Source organism: Topomyia yanbarensis, chromosome 1 (genome assembly GCF_030247195.1).
Source record: "Topomyia yanbarensis strain Yona2022 chromosome 1, ASM3024719v1, whole genome shotgun sequence".
Classification (NCBI taxonomy): Eukaryota; Metazoa; Arthropoda; class Insecta; order Diptera; family Culicidae; genus Topomyia; species Topomyia yanbarensis.
In genome coordinates, this window is record NC_080670.1 from 45,273,104 (window position 1) to 45,295,035 (window position 21,932).

Genomic DNA, 21,932 nt, shown 5'->3' on the forward strand with positions numbered 1-21,932 from the left:
ATCGAACCACATGATCGAGTTCTAAAGGTCATTTGGTCGCGATTCAGAATAAAAATGAGCACAACTGCCATTCATCTCGAAGTTATGTTTAAATTTGTGACTTTTGTTTACTTTTACGTTAACTGACAAAATACAATTTAAGGGGAAATACCATGTGAACTGTTCCTCATCGGGCACATCTATCTACAGAAGATAACGAAGAAAAGTTTTCTCTTTCGCCTACTGCTGTGATAGGTACCTAGCGATTAACGGTTTATCCGGAATTTCTCCACAAAGTGAATTTCGGCCAACAGCCCTAATTTTATGCCACTCGAGATTTGGACATTTTAAAGTATAATAATACATTCGTTTTTGTTTGTGAATTAGAATAATTAAATCTACTTTAAGACACCCTAATAATAACACACTATCGTATTTTGCACATTTATGAAAATATATAAACCGAATATATGATATGGTCTGGACTGGCGCAAGCCTTCTCTATGGAGTAAAGTAATACTATAGTACCGGCAGTCGGCTTGATGCAGTCGATTAGTTTGTGAGCAGCTCCGTCAATAATTTGAAAAGTGAAACACGTGCTTTTGTTGTTGCTTTCTTCATCTACATTCCTTTCTGGTGTAAGTTACTATGTGTGCATCAAGAACTGCATTTAAGGCATATTATAGTTAAGTGTGAAGTGTTTGGTGAAATTTTTGTAATGAATGTTTGCACATCAGGATTTAGAGCAATGCGCAGCTTCGTGACAAGGTTATTTCAATGATCGAACTACTTTGCGCAGAGCTTTGTCGTTGTGGGATAACAAGTTAGGGTACGGTGGGGTGTAAGGGCAGGAAGTTTATCAGAAATATTCAAAATTGATCCAAATCATTTTTTTTCTTGAGAGATGTTATCTTCGTTTGTCAAGCTATACTACGCCGTTTACATTTCAAGTATTTGTTAACAGTACAACACCAATAAACAACTGCGAGGTTTGTCTAAATGGAAGGTCAAGTTCTGCAATGGAATATAAAATCCGCAAAATATTGGTAGCAATATTTGTAGCCCCAAAGATGTGGGTGGCACTATAACTGCTCCTGTCTTATGGCGATTTCGCTTGAACCTGAAACTGAGTCAGGTTCTAACCCCAACCGCTGTCAGTTCATACATTTTGACAGCAGTTGGGGTTAGAAACTTACTCAGTTTCGCCTCAAACAAAAACCACATTAGAGGAACACAAACAAAAGTTGTTGGTGCTAACATAGTTGCCAATCGCGATAATTGTCAATTTTTCTGCGATATTGAATTTATTCCGCCGCTGAAAAAAACAATGTTCCTAAAATTGTCATTTTGTGTTTATTGAGTCTTATGAAAAAATCATGCACTTTCAATAGTCATGTGTTGGCTACGAAAAAAGATGAGTAGGTAATGTCAGCGACATAACCGAAGTGAAGTGTAATGCACTTTAAGCTGTTAATATGAATGCTGCAATTTTTACTATCTTCTGAAAAACGCAGAAGAATCAAGCCTTTTTGAAAAAAAAAACAAAACGTTTATTTGAATTTTAAACATGACGAATGTTTGTTTCAAACTGTAGTGGGTGTTTCTCAAAAGCATGTATTTGGTTTAGTTCAACAAATACTTATGATTGCATTTTAAATAGAAACTGTTCATCGGATAACTCAGTGCGAAAAAAGAGTCAGTGGACTGTATTGTATAAACGTAAAAACACGTCTTAACTGCGTGAATATTTATTAAGTTTTATTTTTCACTCCTTCGATCTTCCGGCTTACAGTGTCAAGAAATTCAAGCTAGCGCCTGTAAATAAAAAAGGTGGGAACCAAGATAAATACATTACACTGTAAACATTTTTTCACTTTGGGTAAACAATGATTTGAACAACCATTCACCCCGGGGTGAGGCAGACGCCTCAATTTTCCTCTGCAGGTATCGCGGTATCGTTGTCTGGAATCGGTAATACAGCTATCTCCGTAGTAGGTCTTCGATACGTTCCCCGACTAGTTCGTATAGTCACAACTCGTGTCACGCCGTCCTTTCCCGGGTGTGTTTCAGAAATGCGACCCAATTTCCACATTTGGGGAGGTACATTGTCCTCCTTTAGGATTACCAGTAGGCCTGGGCGTAACAAAGCGGGCTCCTTCGTCCACTTGCTTCTCTTTTGCAGAGTCGTAACATACTCATTCGACCAGCGTCTCCAAAAACATTGTTTCCGTTTTTGCACCAACTGGTACCTGGATACTACGCCGTCCTTTAGTCCGTCATAAAAAGGTTCGGCAACAGCTGTCAGTTCCCGACCTATCAAAAAGTGTCCAGGACTGAGAGCTTCGTAGTCAAAGGGATCATCATTCATCGGAATCAGTGGTCGCGAATTGAGAATTGCTTCAATCTGAATTAAGAGAGTGTTCATTTCTTCGTACGTCATGTAACTTTCAGAAAGCGATTTGTAGAGATGATTCTTCTTTGACTTCACATTAGACTCCCAAAGTCCACCCTGATGCGGCGCCTTGGGAGGGTTGAACCGCCATAAAATTCCTCGTAGTTGGCAAAACTCGTCGATTCGTCCTTGCAAAGCTTGCGAATTCAATAGTTGTCTGAGTTCAATCAAATCCTTACAAGCGCCAGTAAAATTCGTTCCATTGTCGGAAAACATTTCTAAAACGTTGCCACGACGACCGACGAATCTGTGCAATGCAGCCAGAAATCCATCTGTTGTAAGGGAAGTCACTAGTTCTAGATGGATTGCTTTCGTAGACATGCATACGAACAAACTAACGTACGCCTTCATTGCAGCCTTTCCTCGCCCTTGCTTAAGATAAAATGGTCCTGCATAATCAACACCGGTTCGGATAAACGGTGCCGCGGCTGTTACACGACAACTCGGCAAATCTCCCATATATTGCTCAAGGGTTTTTGGTTTCGCTCGAAAGCACGTCACGCATCGTTTCAGTACACGATGAATAGTTCTTTTCGCATTAACTGGCCAATACTTCTGGCGGATAATGGCTAGTAAACCATTCAATCCGACATGTAAGTGTTCACGATGCAAAGCGTCTACTAACAATTCCGTAAAATGGTTTTTTTCTGGTAGTATCATCGGATGCTTCTGGTCCTTGGGAAGGTCAGAGTGCCGGATTCGGCCTCCCACTCGCAAAATATTGTTATCAAGCATTGGATTAAGGTTTCGTAGCTTACCCTTTACTGGTTTGTTCTTCTGGATACAATGGATTTCCTCTACGTATACAACACGTTGAACACAAATTACCATGATCCTTAAAGCTTCTCTCAAATCATAACTGTCAAGTCGCTCGCAAGTACGCCTTTCCATCCTTCTGCGTCTACAGTTGAAGATAAATTTCGCTATGTAGCCGAAAACACGTTGTAGTCGTCGAAAATTACTTGTCGCTAAAATCACATCATAAGCTCGATTCTCTGGAATAGCAATGGCAGCTGTCGAACAAGCTATTACCTGTGCTTCAGTAGACAAATAAGCGGTAACAAATTTCTCGTCGTACTCAGTGGTCTGCAGGAACGGTGGACCCTTCCACCATAACATACTATCCATCAACTCCGTTGGAAATAAACCGCGCGACACCACATCTGCTGGATTCTGTTTTGTTGGAATATGGTGCCATGTGGAAGTGGAGGTAAACATTTGAATCTTCGCAACATGATTACGAACGAATACTGACGTGTCTTGTTTCGTTTTTTGTAGCCATGAAAGTACGATCATCGAATCTGACCACATCATTACTTGGCTGGCATCTACGGCCAACGCTTCTCGAACTGCTTTCATTTGCCGTGCTAAGAGCAGTGCAGCACATAGCTCCAGTCGTGGGACTGTCATTTCACAAGGTTTCGCATCTGGTTTCTCTCCACGTTGTGTTTCCTTTAATGGCGCTACTCTAGACCTACCACAGATAAGTTTCATTTCCGCAGTGTCATCAACCTTTACGCTTCGTAGATAAATACAACATCCATAGGCTATTGTGGATGCGTCTGCAAAGCCGTGTAGTTCTATCTTCACGGTGTCGTCGACTGTCACTCTTCTTTCAATCTTCGCGTTGCTGATACCACACAGCTCTGATCGAAAGCGATTCCAACGTTCAAATAGTGTTGAAGGAATCGTTTCATCCCAATCGATTTTCTCGACCCACAGTTGTTGCATAATAAGCTTCGGGATAACAATTGTCGGTGCCAAAAGCCCTAAGGGATCGAACAGCTTCGCTGTTTCTGATAGCACTTGTCGCTTAGTTGGCAGTTTTAGATCATCATCAATCGCCCTAACACGGAACATAAATTCATCACTGGTCGGATTCCAGTATAATCCGAGCGTTTTTATTACTCCATTTACATTGCAATTTTCAAACGCCATCTGCTTCTCTCGAGCTTCCAGAGGAATGCCTTCAAGCAGTTCATCATCATTGGCACACCATTTGTGAAGCTCGAATCCTTCTTTAGCTAACAGTTTCACTAGATCGTCTCGCAATTTCTTCGCTTCGACCAATGTGTTTGCACCCGACAAAACATCGTCAATGTAGAAAGATTTCTTCAATTCAACACTAGCTGAAGGATATTCCCTTTCTTCGTCGTTAGCTAGCTGGAGCAGAGAGCGAGTAGCTAAATATGGTGCAGCTGCCGTACCGTAGGTCACCGTTTTCAATTCAAATTCACTCAACGGATCGGACCTTACTTTTCTCCACAAAATGCGTTGATAACAAGTGTGAGCTTCATTCACCAGAATTTGTCTGTACATCTTTGGTACATCAGCTGTGAAAGAGTATTTGAAGGTTCTAAATCGGAGTATTATGTCAAAAAGACTGCTTTGCACTGTTGGCCCAACCTTCATTACGTCATTCAAAGACAAACCAGTGTCGCTCTTCGCCGATGCATCGAACACGACCCTCAGCTTTGTTGACGAACTGTCTGGCTTCAATACACAGTGGTGGGGAAGATAGTAAGCAAAATCTTCATTACGTTCGATTCTGACACAGTGGCCGAGGGCCACATACTCGTCGATAAATTCTCCATACATTCGTTTCAAATCAGGACAATTATCCAGTCTTCTTTCCAATAGTTCGAATCTTCGTTCAGCTTGTTTCCGGGACTCTCCCAGATCAGTCACGTTCGTTCGAAAAGGAAGCATCACCACGTATCTGCCATCCTTTGTACGAATATGAGTTTGCTTAAAATGCTCCTCGCAGCCGTCATCTGAGAAAAACGTTTCTTCTACTTGTTCATCAATGGCCCAGAAGCGCCTCACTAACTCAGAGAGGTCATCTTCCGGATCAACAGATGGCGTTACTTGACAGACTCGAGCGGTTTGAACCGGCGTCACATCAGCTACTGCTCCAGCTATAAGCCAGCCCAGCACGCTTTCCTGTAGCAACGGCAAATCATCGGACATTCTAATCTTACCTGCTAGTAGCAGCCCATAAAAAACTTCTGCGCCGATCAACATATCTATGCGACTCGGCTCATTGAAATTCCGGTCAGCCAACACCACACCGTTAGGTATCGGCCAATTTACGATGTCGATCTTTCTTGTTGGTAGCGCACCAGTAACCTTCGGTATTATCAGGTAATCCAAACCAAATTCATATTCCATTGTTCTGGACTTCACTATGGCATGTGCTTTGAACTTTACTAACGTTTTCATGCCATTCACACCGATAACCGGAATTTCAACGCACTCCTTGCGCAGACCAAGCAAATCGATCATTCTCTCCGACACAAAATTAGCCATCGCGCCGGAATCCAGCAGCGCACGACAATTATGTAGCATACCGCAAGAATCAAGCACGTGAACGACCGCAGTTGCCAAGAGCACCTGCCTTTTCACAGATGTGTTCACATAAACTATATCAGGTAGCGTACACTTTGCGGCCGTTAGTTCGGCACCACCAGATTTCAATTCTGTAGGTGGTAGGTTTGATGATTCTAGTTTCCGTTCCTCGGGGTGCATCAAAGAATGATGTTTCTTCGAGCACGTTGAACAAGCTTGACTGGATCGACAGTTCGCTGTGCGATGACCCTTCCTTAAACAGGAAAAGCACAAAGCAGCTTGTTTCGCTTTGTTATATCTCGCAGCGATACTTAATTTCTTGAAGTCTTCACACATTTCTACATGATGATTCGATTCACATACCGGACAATGATTTTCATTTTTCTGTACCACCACCGAATGCACCTTATTAAAAAAGGGGGCAGTCTTAGTTGTCGCAGCTCCTCCTCTGGTCTGCTTCAGACTGGCTGCCTGTTCACAGCGCTCTAGTACATAGCTGCGTTTTCGAAGAAAGGCAATTGTGTCCTTGTACACCGGCAATTTGCCGTGTTCAATTGTCGTTTCCCAACACTTTCGTGTATCAGGGTCGAGCTTGGAAGTTAAAAGCGTCACAATAATAGCCTCAGCCATTTTATCCATGTTTAACTTGTGAAACTCCAAAGAGTCCACCCGTTTCTCGCAATCGTCAACCAGCGTTTTCAATTCCTGAAACGACTCCTTAGCCATAGGTTTCAAATTCAACAACTTGGTAATATGACCATGGATAACCATCGGTAAATTTTCAAATCTCTCCGTCAAAATTTTCCAGGCTCCCTCGTAGTTGTTGTCGTTCAGAGTTTGCTGATCGATCGCACCTTGAGCCTTGGCTACTAACGCCTTGTCCAAAAAATGCAACTTAGTAGCAGGGGAATCACTGGTGCATCGGTCGATAATATCGCAAAACATGGCCTTGAACTTGAACCAGTTTTCATATCGTCCGTCAAACGTGGGTAGAGGAGTATTCTGCAGTAGAAGCGATGGAATTCGAGCTTGAACGCTGCCCGGTTGATATCCACTAGTGCTAGGCCGATTTCCTTCCTCAGTCAGTGAAAACTTCAGCATCTGTTGCTCTCTCTGCATTGCAGCTGCCATGCCAATTGCCTTTTGCTCGTCTTCATGATTTTGAATCATCTTACTGAGCTCAATGCGAACATATTCGTACAGCTCTTCGAATTCCACAAACCCAGTCTCGAATTCAGCTCGTTTGGATGGGTGCGACAAATATATCCGATTTTGGAAATCATTGTATTCCATATACGCAGAATCAACGGTTTTCAAATATAAGTTCAATCCATGAATATTGAACTTTCCACTATCGTTACCTGCGGCATCAATTGCTCTACGAATTCGCTCAACTTTTCCCTTCGTCGCAGCACAGCATTGAACCAGCGCATTGATCGATTCAGCCATCTTGTATTCCGTTTCACGAATTTCCTGCTGTTTTTTCTGCTCTTCCACACTCAGCACGGGAGTATGCAACACTTTTGCGCTTCTCAAAGCAAAAAGCGGGGAACCAGGAAACAGCGTCTTTTTCACACTTGCAGACCTTAACTGCATATCAAAGTTCTTTCTTTATTTATCTACGACGGAACGCGTCGCGATATCACAAACTTTTCGTCAGCCGAAATCTCTGCGAAAATCATTATTTTCCCGTTACGCGCACGAACTGGAATCAATTGGTCACTTTTGTCACACTAGCACGATATCCGGATCGAAGGTCCAGATGTTCATCGGATAACTCAGTGCGAAAAAAGAGTCAGTGGACTGTATTGTATAAACGTAAAAACACGTCTTAACTGCGTGAATATTTATTAAGTTTTATTTTTCACTCCTTCGATCTTCCGGCTTACAGTGTCAAGAAATTCAAGCTAGCGCCTGTAAATAAAAAAGGTGGGAACCAAGATAAATACATTACACTGTAAACATTTTTTCACTTTGGGTAAACAATGATTTGAACAACCAGAAACATTGTTGAAACAAAATAAAATTTGTTTGATGGAACTGATCCCTTGATCCCTTCTCCCCTTTGGTTAATACTAAAGATTTTTTTTGTTTCTTCGAACTTGTTTGTTCGGTTAACTTACGATTTTGTTGGTTTAAACGAAATATTTGCTAAAACTATTGAAAAGCCTACAAATGAATTTGTTGGTAATTTCAAACAACAGTATTGATTAAATCAAACCTGAATCTTTTTTATCACTATATAAAACAGGAAAATTGTCAATTAAAACCAACGTTTGTTTATTCTTATAATACTGAAATAACTGGTTTTAATACAACCTTTCAGAAGATATTAAAAATTGCAGCATTCGTATTAACACCTAAAGTGTATTCTACTTCACTTCGGATATGTCTCTGACATTACCCACCCATTTTTATTTTCGTCATTGACTTTTATTTGTTCAATCCTTGTCTAGTCCTACATTGTTCGGTGCATCGCATTCATTCAGTTATTTTCGAACCAAATTCAACTTCAGTTGTAAACTGAATTTTGTTTCTCTGCTGGTTCTAAGTAGATTACGCAGTTCACTTACGCTAGAAAGTGTGAAAGAAAGCCACCGTCTGCCTTCAAATTGTCAACATATAATAAATGAATGCTTTTGTTGGTGAATGAGTTTATATTTCTTTTGAATTGAAGGCATTCGATTCTGCGTGTATCAGCTATAGGGTTGCCACGTTCGGTGAGGCTTTCAAACAGGAGATAGGATATCTTTTTATAGAAATACGAGTATACGTTGAACTCAGACCTGCCTGCTGAGTTTAAATGACAAAAGTATAAACTCATATGTTACAAGTGACAACAAGTATAATTTTTTTGAAAAAAAATTCTATTAGGGTTTTTTTACTTATTTTAAGTAAAACAAAATAATTTTCAACGAAAAAGTCCACCTTTTTATGAGTAAAAATTATCCCAAAAACTCAATGTAGAGATTAGGTATTTTTTAACATAAAATGTGCAAAGTTTGAAAGAAATCGGCTAAGTAGTTTTTGAATGGCATGTAACACCGCAAATCATTTCCAGAGATTTTCTACGAAAAGCTTCGCAACCGAGTCGTTTGTCGATATTTTTGCAAAGAAAAATTACAGAACGTTACTGAAATGATACACTATAATGAACGAAAGCTTTGATTAATTCGCTTCACGCAAAGTTCTAAAAAAATCGCAAAAAGGTTTTCAAATGACCTAGTATAGGTTGTAGATTCAATAAATTCTACAATTACGTCTTCCATTATTTTTTCCAATTTTAACTTCAAAGTTCACACATAAACTTTTGACTGTATACGTAATCGAGCAAAAAAATCCCTTTTTTGAAAATTTCATATAGGACTGTCCCCTTAAAAGTTCATGCGAGCAAGTTTCTAACTAGCAAAAACTGCCATTTTTCAACCGATTTTGATGATGTTTTAAATGATTTAAATGTTCTCTTTAAAATTTTATTAAAACAAAGACGATTCTTAATAGAAATGTTGAGCTATGACAAATGACAAAATCGCAAAATAATAGTTGATTTGATATTGGTGTCCCAAAACCGCGTAGTATTTTTAATAAAAGAGCATAACCTATCAAAAGCTCGTTTCTCCTTCTTTCCAACAAACCCAAAAATTTGAAAATCGGTTAGAAAATGATAACGTAGAAAATTTTTAAGGGCTGATAGTTCTGAAAAATAGTTTTTTTTTATTTTTTCAGAATTTGAGAGGAGACGGGCAGAGCGTAGTTGGTAAATCGATTGCCTTGTACGCAGCTCAACTGGGCTCGATTCCCATACCCGCATATGGGGTTAGTGATTTCTCTAAACCGACAAGAGGCGAATGACCCTAAGGTTAAAACCTCTAAAATCAAAATTTTAAAAAATATTTTGAGGGTATATTCAATTAATCAAATGTGGTTTTGCGTTATATTTGGCCAGACCTTTAACAGATCACTTGAAAAGTACATCCATTTTTTTAATTTTGTATCACGTGTAATTCTTTACAAGTAGAGTTTTTTAGTCCCGAAAAGGACTGTTTTGGCAACATTGAAGACGCGCGAATATACTTTTTGCCAGCGGTGATCTTCGGGGCAGCTTTCTTGGCAGTTGCAATGGTTCGGTGGCCTTCTGTATAGCTGCTACCCCCTTTGCAGGGGCTTCTTTGGACTTTATTGCAGCCGGTTCCTTAGTGGCAGCCTTTGGCTTTTCGGCTTTCTCACCACCAGCAGCGTTTATCTTATTATTTCCGGTGGTAATCGCTTTGTTCGGTTTCTTTTCGGTCTTCTTTGGCAACACACCAAGTAGTCACACCGGAGAGCAATTTGTTCAGCTCTTCGTCATTTCGAATGGCCAGTTATAGATTACGAGGGATGTTCCTGATTTACTTGCTATCACGGGCAGTGTTTACTGTCAGCTTCAATACTAGACCAATAGACGCGTGCTCCGGTACCGACACGCTCAGCGTAGTGACCCTTTCTCAGCAGATGATGAATTCGGCCAGCAGGACGTACTAGTGTAGCCAGCACGAGTTTAACAGACGAATGATGCGGCACTCGCATACGACCCTGGTTGTACTTGGTTCAGTTTACGCTGGAAGCCAAAGGGGCTGGTCATCGAACAAAAATAATTTGCTTCCATTGTCAAAGAGGAGGAGCTAGTCTAGCTTGCTTGAAATTGTACGGACCTATAATGGTGCAGATAATAACTTTTTTCACGAAATCCATTATTTTCGTTACTTTCAGGAATTGTACATTCTACAGAATTAGTTACAAAAATGTTGTGCATACTTCCAATCAGAGAGCGCAAAAATCTAATGTTTTCATTCAGTACAATAGCAGATATTTCCTTCAAAAACTCGGGTAAAATTTCGACCGAAAGTTTTGAAACGGGGCCTCTATATTGAAACGTTAGAAGTATTCTACTAAAAAGATCCAGGGCGGGAAAATGGTACACAACCGCTAGCTTGTAACAAGATAATTCGAAATATTTTTTTTGTTCTTCGAAGTTCTTATTTGAATCCCATTTTACAAAATGTTGATTCATCAAAATCAGTTGTAAAATAAACCGTGCTTTACAGTAGCAATTATGTGTACTGGTCAAGTTCGCGGCATCATACTAATGATTCGAAGACTACGTTAACGTTACTCACTTACTCAATTTTATGCTTACTTTCTTCAAACGCTGGTGTAATCTGGTATAAAATTTTGAAATGTGCGATTCCGACTTCGAGGCTCTAGCCTTTAAATTGAAAAATTTCAAAGCGTCAACAATGGGGTAAGACTAAGAGGATTAACAGGTCTTAACCTGAACATGCACCCATATGTAATGAATAATATGATTCAAGGCTGGGCTGCCGGCGCACAAAAATGTTTTGGGCGATCTTTGCATGTGCTCATTTATTCACAAATGGAGTGCTAGTCAGTGGTCTTCATCTCGCTGAAAAAAGACATTCTGGTGGTTTCAATCAGTGGTTGCACATGGTTCGTTAAAACGAGAATTTAAGCTTCAGTAACAGCTTCAAATCCATGACACCGGTATCACGGATAACAGACGTTTAATCTCATACTAAAAACGCGTGAAAACACTTTGAACTGCAATTTCGAATAAAGCGAGTGATTAAAACACGTTTAGCAAATGTTTTAAGGTAGCACAGCCGGAATACAGCCGAGAAGATGGTTCTTAAATAAATTTTGTTCAAGCCTAAATGTCTGTTATCTGTGTTGGTACTATAAAATACCTGCTGAATCCACTCGTTAATTGCTTCACGCATGGTCTTTGGCAAGAAACTACTTCGCCGCTGGTTGTGAACCGAAGGACTGAATGAAAATCATGTTCGCACAATGTTATACATTTTCTTAATCTTTGGCTATTAGCTGTTCTATTCGACACATTATACAGCTGATTCACATGGAACTTTATCTATGCATAAAAATAATTCGATGTGTATTTTACATCAACGTCAATTTAACGACATAGATTGTGGAAACTTTACATCATTCACCAAACGAAGTATTTGCACAACAGCTATTAATAAAAACATCCAATAGTCTGATAACAAGGCTTTCGATTTTCCTGATTTGATCGCGCGGTAACCTCCGTTATCAATGCAAGGATGACCTTATTTTCGATTTGCTATTAATCGTTGTTGTTCGCTAGATTACTCCCCAGCAAATCATGTCTTATGATGATACAACGCATAACATACATACATAAGGGATTCGAATAAAAAAAATGTATCAACATTGTTCTATCGTTGCAGTTGCCACCAGTTCATCTCAGGGACGAAATTTCTACTCCGACTCAGTCGGTTTTCAACAGCACGACATACTACATCTCCCAGACGACACATTAACTACAAAAGCATGGCTAGTGGAAGACTTGGTAACCATTACAGCTATGATCTTCAAGTATAAATCTATATTAAACCGATTGGCTTCTTACAGCGATCCTAAGCGTATCGGACAAAACCGGTTTGCTAGAGTTAGCGACAGGACTCAATCATCTTGGATTGAAACTGGTAGCCAGTGGTGGTACGGCCAAGGCAATCCGCGATCAAGGGCTACCGGTGCGCGATGTGTCCGAGCTTACAGGAGCTCCAGAAATGTTGGGTGGACGTGTGAAGACGCTGCACCCAGCAGTGCACGGTGGAATATTGGCCCGCCTCACTGAGTCGGATTTGAGTGATATGAAGCATCAAAACTATGAACTGGTTCAGCTTGTGGTATGCAATCTGTATCCGTTCGGGTTAACCATCTCAAAGGCAGATGTGACGGTAGCCGAGGCAGTCGAGAATATCGACATTGGCGGTGTAACGCTGTTGCGAGCAGCGGCCAAGAATCATAACCGGGTTACAGTGCTGTGTGATCCTTCAGATTACAGTAAGGTACTCGCTGAAATCAAACAGTTTGGAGATACTACGGAGTCTACCCGGCAGCTGCTGGCTTTAAAAGCGTTCACTCATACGGCGGAATATGACAACTTGATTTCTGACTACTTCCGCAAGCAGTATTCAGCTGGTGTTTCACAGATTGGCCTCCGTTACGGCATGAACCCACATCAAAAACCTGCTCAAATTTTTACTACTTTGGAAAAACTTCCGTTGAAGGTAGTTAACGCAGCCCCCGGTTTCATCAATCTTTGCGATGCTCTGAACGGTTGGCAATTGGTTTGTGAGCTAAAGAAAGCACTTGGAATTTCAGCAGCAACCAGTTTCAAGCACGTTTCTCCTGCAGGAGCCGCAGTAGGAGTCCCTCTATCACATGCTCAAGCTAAACTCTGCATGGTCGATGATCTATACGACAGCCTGACTCCGTTGGCCACAGCTTATGCCCGCGCTCGTGGCGCCGATCGGATGTCTTCTTTTGGAGACTTTGTAGCTCTATCTGACACCTGTGATCTTGTAACCGCGAAGATCATTTCTCGGGAAGTATCTGATGGAATCATTGCACCAGGATATTCCGAGGAAGCCCTAGAATTACTAAAAAAGAAGAAGAATGGAGCATATTGTATTCTTCAGATCGATCCAACATATGAACCAAGTCCCATCGAAAGAAAGACACTCTTTGGACTGCAATTAGAGCAACGGCGCAACGATGCCGATATCAGCAAGGCGCTGTTTACCAATATTGTTACGAAGAACAAGAATCTTCCGGATGGTGCCGTGCGTGATCTGATCGTAGCGACAATTGCCCTGAAATACACGCAGAGTAACTCCGTGTGCTACGCCACTGATGGTCAAGTTATTGGCATCGGAGCTGGTCAGCAGTCTCGCATCCACTGTACTCGACTGGCAGGTGATAAGGCTGACAACTGGTGAGTTAATATTCAGAAAAGATAGAATTTTCAATGTTAATTCATTATTTTATTATAAGGTGGCTACGACAACATCCACGAGTGACGTCAATGCAGTTCAAGAAGGGTGTCAAGCGCGCGGAAATCTCCAACGCAATCGACAACTACGTAAATGGAACTGTTGGCAAGGACATGCCGTTAGCGCAGTTCGTAGCTATGTACGAAAAGGTCCCAGAGTTCCTAACGGAAACTGACAAACAGACGTGGGCGAAGAAGTTGAGTGGGGTTTCTTTGGGATCGGATGCGTTTTTCCCATTCCGTGACAACGTGGATAGGGCTAAACTGAGCGGTGTATCGTTTATTGCTAGTCCATCTGGGTCGACCAATGATGCTGGTGTCATTGAGGCTTGCAATGAGCATGACATAATTATGGTTCATACTAACTTGAGGTTGTTCCACCATTAGCCGGCTTATGATCTGCTTGTGCACTATTGAAAATCAACATTAAAATGTTTGCCAATACATACAATAAAATAAAGGCGTAAATTGTTTTATAATTCTATTATGCTTTCAGAATTTCCTTTCCCTGTGACCGTACTCATCAACCTGTAATTCCGGAACCGAGAAACATAATGAAATTCAATTGTAGCATTTGGAAATGTTTTACATTATCCTTGAGATTAAGACTAACCAATTTGAAATTGCTGGTCACAAACACAGACATTTGCTGAACTCCATGAACTGAGTCTAGTGGTATATGTGAATCATTTCTCCGGACCTTGGTTTGACCCGGACACTCCTGTTTTTGGAGATCTCCGGGTTTTACATTAATTTCTCTGGGCCTGGTCAGACGACTAAATTTTTTTTCATCTCTATATGTAGTAGGTACTGCATATCAAACGAGCTTTTTCTGTGCTCACATTGGCTACTCCTGCAATTGCGGATTTTGCTTCCAACACTATACCGCTTTCCTCTTCCTAGTAGCTCTGGTGGACAGCAATGCTCGTTCGGTTTATCGGCCACAGCAAGAGTGGCTGGTAGTGTAACGAGGGTATTTTGGACCAGTACCATATTTTGGAGCACCTGACGATGATTTGTACATTTTTCCAATTAAAGCTAATAACAAATTGAAATATTGCTAATATAATACTGAAATTATCATGTTAGAAAGCAACTCCCGTTATATTCTGAGTGAAATGGTTTAATTGGAAGCAATTAATTGAAAATTTTTAATCGTGCTTTCACATTTCAGCTGAACTGGTCCAAAATCAGGAGGAGGTGGTATTGTTGTAAACATTTCAATCATGCAAATATCGTTATTGTGCTTCTAAAATACATAAGGAATTGATTTTAGGTTGAAAAAAGCAATTTGATGTATGGAAATTGTTATTTTGGGTATGTCCAAAACATGTTAGCTATTTCCAAACGTTAACATTATCGCCATGCTCCCAATCAACTCTGACAGCTCTTTGCATATCTACTCTGCATTAACAAAACAGTTCTCTTTTTGTTCCTAGAAAAGCACTTCTTAGTCAATCATGTACAAATTCATCATACAAAGTAAGATATGTGAACATTTGATGGTCCAAAATCTGCTGGTGTCATTTTTTGGATTTAGTGTCATTTTTTATTGTTGCGGTATCCCATCTAAGTGGAATGCTCGGAAAAAAGTGCCATAGCGGTGGTTTCGGAAGCCTGCACCTGTTACAGACCAGCCAAGTGAATTTGGTGAGATAAACCTAATTTATAATTACTTTTTATTATCCATATAGTTGAATATTATATAAATCACTCCAAACCTACATCCCAATTCCCTTCCCTACTAACTAATTCTAACATCCGTAATGCCTATGAAGATTGTGTGGGTTTCTCGCATCTTTTTAAGCAGGTATTCAACTAACATATCCTTCCCTTTGGCGATCGTAAGGACATGGCCAGGTGTGAAGTGAACTATACTATTGTATACAAAGATGTCACTGTATCAGCCACCCATGATGATTGCGGTCGTTTTTGTTATGCTATGCTATGCTATTTAGATGGTCCAAAATCTGTTTCGAGATTTGTCGTGTTTGCAACTATGACACAAAGGTTTATCGATGGTCCAAAATATGCTTTGTTTACGGTTCAAAATAAAGTTGAGTGGTCCAAAATAAGAAATATGCGCGTTACCGATTTTTCATTTTGCCCAAGTATTTACGTTTATTTGACTATTTAGAACACTACTTATCCAAAAAATGATAAGGCCGTACATATTAGCCCTGTTAAATGTTCCAAATTACGTAGCCCAACCATATTTTTCAGATTTTTTTCTCATGACTTCCTAAAGCGGTCCAAAATACCCCTGTTACCCTACTTTTGGATTATTTGTGATTAGCTGGAGAAGTGAAATTCTACACCTATCTAAACCAACAAAACTGTTCGCATACGCGAACGATTTACAGCTAAATGTGATTGGTACAGATACGTGGGGCACATTATGCTTTGCGAAAACAAAACAATCAACAGTGGGTAACAAAAATCGATTAAAGTGCTCTAAAATGTCGAGCGTTCGCTTTGTTTCAAATTTCTGTCTGGTTTCAGCGTTTACTCATGTTTCTCTTGAAACCTACCCCAGATCAGTAAAAATCTGCGGATGAAAGCCTCGCCAGAGGTGGCAACCATGTATGTCAGTTTCTTTCATTAATTAAATAATATTAGTGCACATACATACGGATGCCGTTTTAAGTCATCTCGGGACTTCTAGGTACCATTGATCTGAGGGGCCCCTGTAATTGTACAGATGTAAAGTTACATTCTATGAAAGTGACAAAGCATTACTGCACAAAAACAATTCTCCATACCGTATTTAACCCAAGGTTTCTAAAATGATACATTGCACAAGACAACTGAAAAGTTAACAAAACATTCATTGATTTTATATATTTGTACCCGCTTGATAATATTCGCAGCTACCAGTATATGGACAGAATTAACACCTGGTAGTCTGGCCTCATAGTTACATACCGTTGTTTGAGGGTGAAGAATGCCACCAAGAAAAAGGAATGATGTAACTTCGTTATCCACGCCAGTGAGAAAATCTTCGTACTTCGTGATTCGTTTGAGGTTGAGGTTATTTATGATTTATCAAATGTTTCATGAATTGCCAAACTGCGTTGACGGATACGCGAACATTGCTACTTTTTCTGTCCATCACTATTGTAGATCCACACAATGCGGACACAATTTGGAAACTATTATCGGAAGCGCATGTGTCAAGGATTCGTTTGACTACATCAGTTGGTTATACAGCTACAATTTGCCTCACATTACACTTAACAATCTTTGAAAAACAAGTTGCAGCTTGTAATACGACTGATTTACGATTTAAAGGGTATAGGAACTTAGGTATTTAACAAAATTTGAATGACATGATGATTAATATTATTTGGTTCCTTTCCATGCCTATGGCTGACTCAGGGCCCCTGAGTTAGGGGCGGATCCAGAAAATGTTTTATTCAGAAGAGACAACAGTCGTTTTTTGAGCCCCCACTGCTTATGGTACCTGTGGTTACGAATAGTTTGCCATACAAGATACTTTTCAGGAAATTTTGTTTGGCGTTTTAGTTAAGCTTCCTTTCGATTAATTTCATGTAAAATTCAGGTCCAAAAAGGTACTTGAACATTTTGAAGTCATATTCTTTAGAGTTTAAAGATTTTCTAAATATTTGCGCAAGATAGCGTTTCTGTGCGCTGATTCAGACAACGCCATCTTTAAAACTAAAGGCTATTGTCAAAACAATATAAACGTTTTTGTTTGTGCTTGTATTGGTCAGAAGCAAAAAAACGAATTCAGCAGTAGTTAGACTGAGTAAGGATCCTATAACTGGGTCTCGATTTGGGTTTGAACGACATTTATCAGAATATTTTGTCCACTAACAAAGTATTTTAGATGCTCGAAAAATCTCAGGAGTAGCGAAAATCTCATAAAATGTACTCTCACGTGAAGCAATATCTGGCACTATGAAATACCCAAGCGTCGTAAACGGGGGGACATTTTCGTTTTAGCCACCAAATTTTTGGTACATATTTCCAAACAATACCGACAGTAGTGACGCGAAAGCCATACCCATATTCTAATCGTTGATAACAAGACGTTTGCCGTTAGATTTTCTTCAATGCTGTAATTACATTTAAAACCAGGCTTAACTGTTAACTTGAGTTTGTTGTGTTCTTTAGAGATCAAGTATGTTTATCGTTTTTTAAACGTTTGTGCGTACGAATGTTGTGTTATCATCACTGTCCAGCTAAGAATTGAAACGATATTCGATAGTTGTGTGGACTGCTCATACATCGTGCGTTGCTGCCTACGTGCGGCTTAGTGCAAACAATAAGTAGATAATTTGCCCTCGTCGTGCTGCTAGCTTCACAATACGACGCCTGGCATATGACACAGATGGTTTTCGTACTTTGCTTTCTTAATACCACTCGGGTGCCATCGGATGCAAAACGTTCGGGCAATCTGCCGTTACTTGAACGAAGCATCATCGAGACCCTCGTTATATACAGTACTAAGGAAGGCCCCGAGCGCTCCACCGCAGCCGCGCTACAGGTCAGCGACCAGCTCAGTCGTCCCGGTCCTGCGTTCGGAAGTTGTGAGAGGGTCTTCCGAACTTCCTTCTCAGGCGAGTATTTTGCTTTGAATGATAATCCGCTCCCTGAAAATCATTTCAATATTAATTCGTCAAAAGGGCGAAAGTGTTTTTTGTAAATAAACTTGTTTCGCTCATTAGTCTGCTGCAGAGTGGAATTTTATGAAAAATATGCGTTAATATAAATTTTTACCCTTCGTAGAAGTAATTTCAATTGTTTTCTGCTTTGAAATTATAGTAAATTAAGAGAAACCATCAAAATAAAAGTTTGTTTGCAAATCTTATTCGCCCTTTTGCAAATTTAATATGGATTTGGTTGATAGCATGCATACACGCATACACCACATAATTTCCTGTTCGTCTACTACCAGAACGTTCGTGGAATGAGAAATAAAACGTAGGCCATCTTTGTTGCTTTCACTTCCTGCGACTCAACATTATCATTCTCACCGAAATCTGATTACGTGATGATATATTAAACGCAGAGCGATCAACCAACTACGCAATCCACCGAAGCGATGGTAATTATTCTATCGGTCATCTAAGTCGCGGAGAAGGTGTTTGACTTTACTCGATGCAACCTCGATGAAGTCTCAATGGCTATAGGTGCAGTCAATTGGCGCGATATGCTGGATGGAAATGATTTAGATGAGGGAGCTGCGGCGTCCTACGAGACCTTATATGAGATTCTTCACCGGAATGTTCCTAAACAAACCAGGGCCGGCGGAAAGCGTGGGTAGTACTACCCATACCGAAAATAACCGAGTGGGTAATTACCCACTCGAAAATTTAACCATTTCAAAAAATTTAGATGCGCAACGCATGTATCTCGCACTACACACATTTGAAAACATCGATGTACCATAATTCCATTTGCAAAAACGAGCGTGATTTAATGTGAATGTGATGTAAGCGTGTGCATTGCGAAAAGAGAAAAATCGTTACTAATGGACCCCTCACCCTATGCTTTCTACCCACTCGGGCGTAAAGTTTTTCGCCGCCCCTGAAACAAACGTATCATCAGCAAAGCAGATTATAAGCGATACTAACGTCATAGAACCGACGGCTACAAAACTATTCTTCGTCAAATGGAACTGCAAAATGAAACAGCCCGGAACAGTACATTTGGTGAATATCTGATCCAAGTCCAACGCAGCCTTCGAAATAATCCCTCGACATTCTGGACGTTTATAAATAGCAGAAAACATTCCAGGAGAATGCTACAAGCAAAAACTTCTACATCCTTTGAAAAAAAGTTCTTGAATCAAAATAATCAAATTGACTGTGGAACGTGTAAAGTTTCATCTAATCGAAGATACTCGGTCACGATTTTAAAGAGAATATCTGTCGTGAACAGCCGCCCATGAAATAAACAATTGGAAATTTTATTGTTTTTCATTCAACGCATAAACAAATATTCCTGCTTCTCCAATGATTGTCTCCCATATTATTCAATGATTATATAAAGGAGAGATTAATTAAGGTAACTATATCAGGCGAGTAAAAACCTACCGTTTACACAGCACCGCGGCTTGGTTTTGATTTTCGTTTACCGGTGCACGAGCATGGAAAGAAAACACGAGGATAAAGAAACCAACAAACTTCGGTTGTGTAGTCGGGTTGATGTTTATCGGCTATGCTAGTGCTACTAGTATTTTTATTAAGAATTCTAAACAAATTTCTTTTGGGTATAATATAAGGTATTTTTCTGTAATTGAAAAAATGTCTTCAGACATCTTCTCTGTTCAAATAAATTATGTTCGTGGTCATGAATGGTGTTCCTTAACTCAATATTGTGACATTTTCATAATGATTTAGAAGTTTACAATATGGGTATGTTTGGAATGGGAAACTGCCCAAAAATCGAAAGTAAAATGAAATTTTATAACCTCCACTATTTTTACATCTAAGATAGCGAAATAGAAATTTAAGAGACATGGATATTTTCAATATAAGAAATATGTCAAAAGATCGCAAATTGATGTCGTAATTGCAAATTTTGTATGGCGAGCTATATTCAATACTACTGGCATTCAATAACGATAACGTTTTAATGGTAAAAAGAAGCAAATGTATTTTTGATATCGAAAAGTTGTCTAGAGATTAAAAATTATTATTCGTCGCCATTTTGCATCCCAATATGGTGTTAATTTCACGACGATTGAGCATTTAAAAGCATGCGTATTTAAACAGACATATGGTTCCAAGGAAATGAAACTTGAATTGCGTCGTAAATTAAAAATTTAAAATGGCGGAATTATATTAAAAATGATGTATCAAAACGATGTACAGTAACAGCAACAATAACAGAAATATGTTTTACCAGCACTCAGTAAATAAGGACCTTATCGTTTAACAGTGAGTTTCCCCCACTTGCGTCTGAGTTGTTTACCATATGTTAATAACACACATACACGCAATTGCTTCTATGCAAGGATATACACTGAAAAAAAATCCAAACGCTAATTCTATTTGCTTCAAACTATTTAAAATCCATATGAAGAAGAAATGCTAATGTTATTACGCGCACACATCCCTTCTATGTGTCAACTGTATAAACTATGTATGCGCACACATAAGTTATATGTGCTTATTGTTATAGATTCAGGTTTTATGTACCTTATAGCTATAAAATGCAAATGTAAGATTATTATGTCTTGTAAATACACACATTAGGTTTATATGTCAGCAAATAGTGTCTATCTGCCTCCGCTAATTGCAAAAATCTATGTGTAAAATCAATAGGCATAACATTAAAATTTGTTTGAGTGTATGTATCAATACGATGCGCCGTAGCAGTAATAATATGTATCAATACGATGCACCGTAGCAATAATAATAAGGATATATGTATACAAAATGCAAGTATGCGCTCAAGATTACTCGAGAATCGCCTCACCAGCACGACCAGACGTGGATTGGATCTCGGTTTGGTTTTTGAAACTGAGACTCGGTAGAGATTTAGATTTCGTATATCGTGTGAACGAAATCAAAACTAAACATGATGTGGATCACTCGTTTGCACGGTTTTGAAAACCGTACCGGTGAATGTACGTACCGGTTGGTTTTCTTACCCACCTCTGATCATGACATAATTTGAACTTTTGAAGTTGTCCGAAGACATCGTTTACGAGAAATAAAGAATGTAAGAGCTTGTACCAAAATACTGTTTATGTTATGAACACCCTTGCACCCTTGATTGCTTAATTGGAATAGCTGTAAAATAAAGACGTTTAGAGCTATGACTATAAGTTGCTCCACAATTTCATAAGACTAAAATCTTATTCCATTAGGAAAATAATTTAACCTAAATAATAAGAGCCACCCTAATATAATCTATATGTGAAGATGGCTTATTCGATATTTATTATTTGTCCTACGATATTGTATCTCGAAAATATTAGGTTTAGTTACAAACATTTTTTCCCTAAATCGTGGATTCGAAACACTGTGCATTGCAATAACAGCGAAAAAAAATTGAAAAGCATTTAAAGTATATAAGGGGTATCTGTACGGCCGGTTTACACAGTATTATCTATTCTGCATCTCTCGTTAAAGCTATACGAGGAGATGTATAACGTAGATGTTTCTAAAACGAACATACGAGCCCAAGGTTAAAATCGTTACATTCAATGTAACTGTTCGATTATTTTGAACTTCTGTAAATTATGACTATCGTCCGTTATGCCGATTGTCTATTAAGTCTAATATATTGTACCTATCGAAG

The 21,932-nt window shown here is 39.4% G+C and overlaps 2 protein-coding genes across 2 annotated transcripts; one reads left to right on the top strand and one right to left on the bottom strand.

The window, feature by feature from the left end:
* Positions 1-479: 479 nt before the first annotated feature.
* Positions 480-14,134, top strand: LOC131677508 (bifunctional purine biosynthesis protein ATIC). The gene is made up of 4 exons (XM_058957363.1): positions 480-617; positions 12,046-12,167; positions 12,230-13,598; positions 13,658-14,134. Exons 2-4 carry the CDS (start codon positions 12,149-12,151, stop codon positions 14,040-14,042), a joined length of 1,773 nt encoding a protein of 590 aa, XP_058813346.1. The 5' UTR covers positions 480-617; positions 12,046-12,148; the 3' UTR covers positions 14,043-14,134.
* Positions 1,907-7,375, bottom strand: LOC131695261 (uncharacterized). The gene has a single exon (XM_058983753.1). The coding sequence runs from the start codon at positions 7,373-7,375 to the stop codon at positions 1,907-1,909; it is 5,469 nt and encodes a 1,822-aa protein (XP_058839736.1).
* Positions 14,135-21,932: the final 7,798 nt, after the last annotated feature.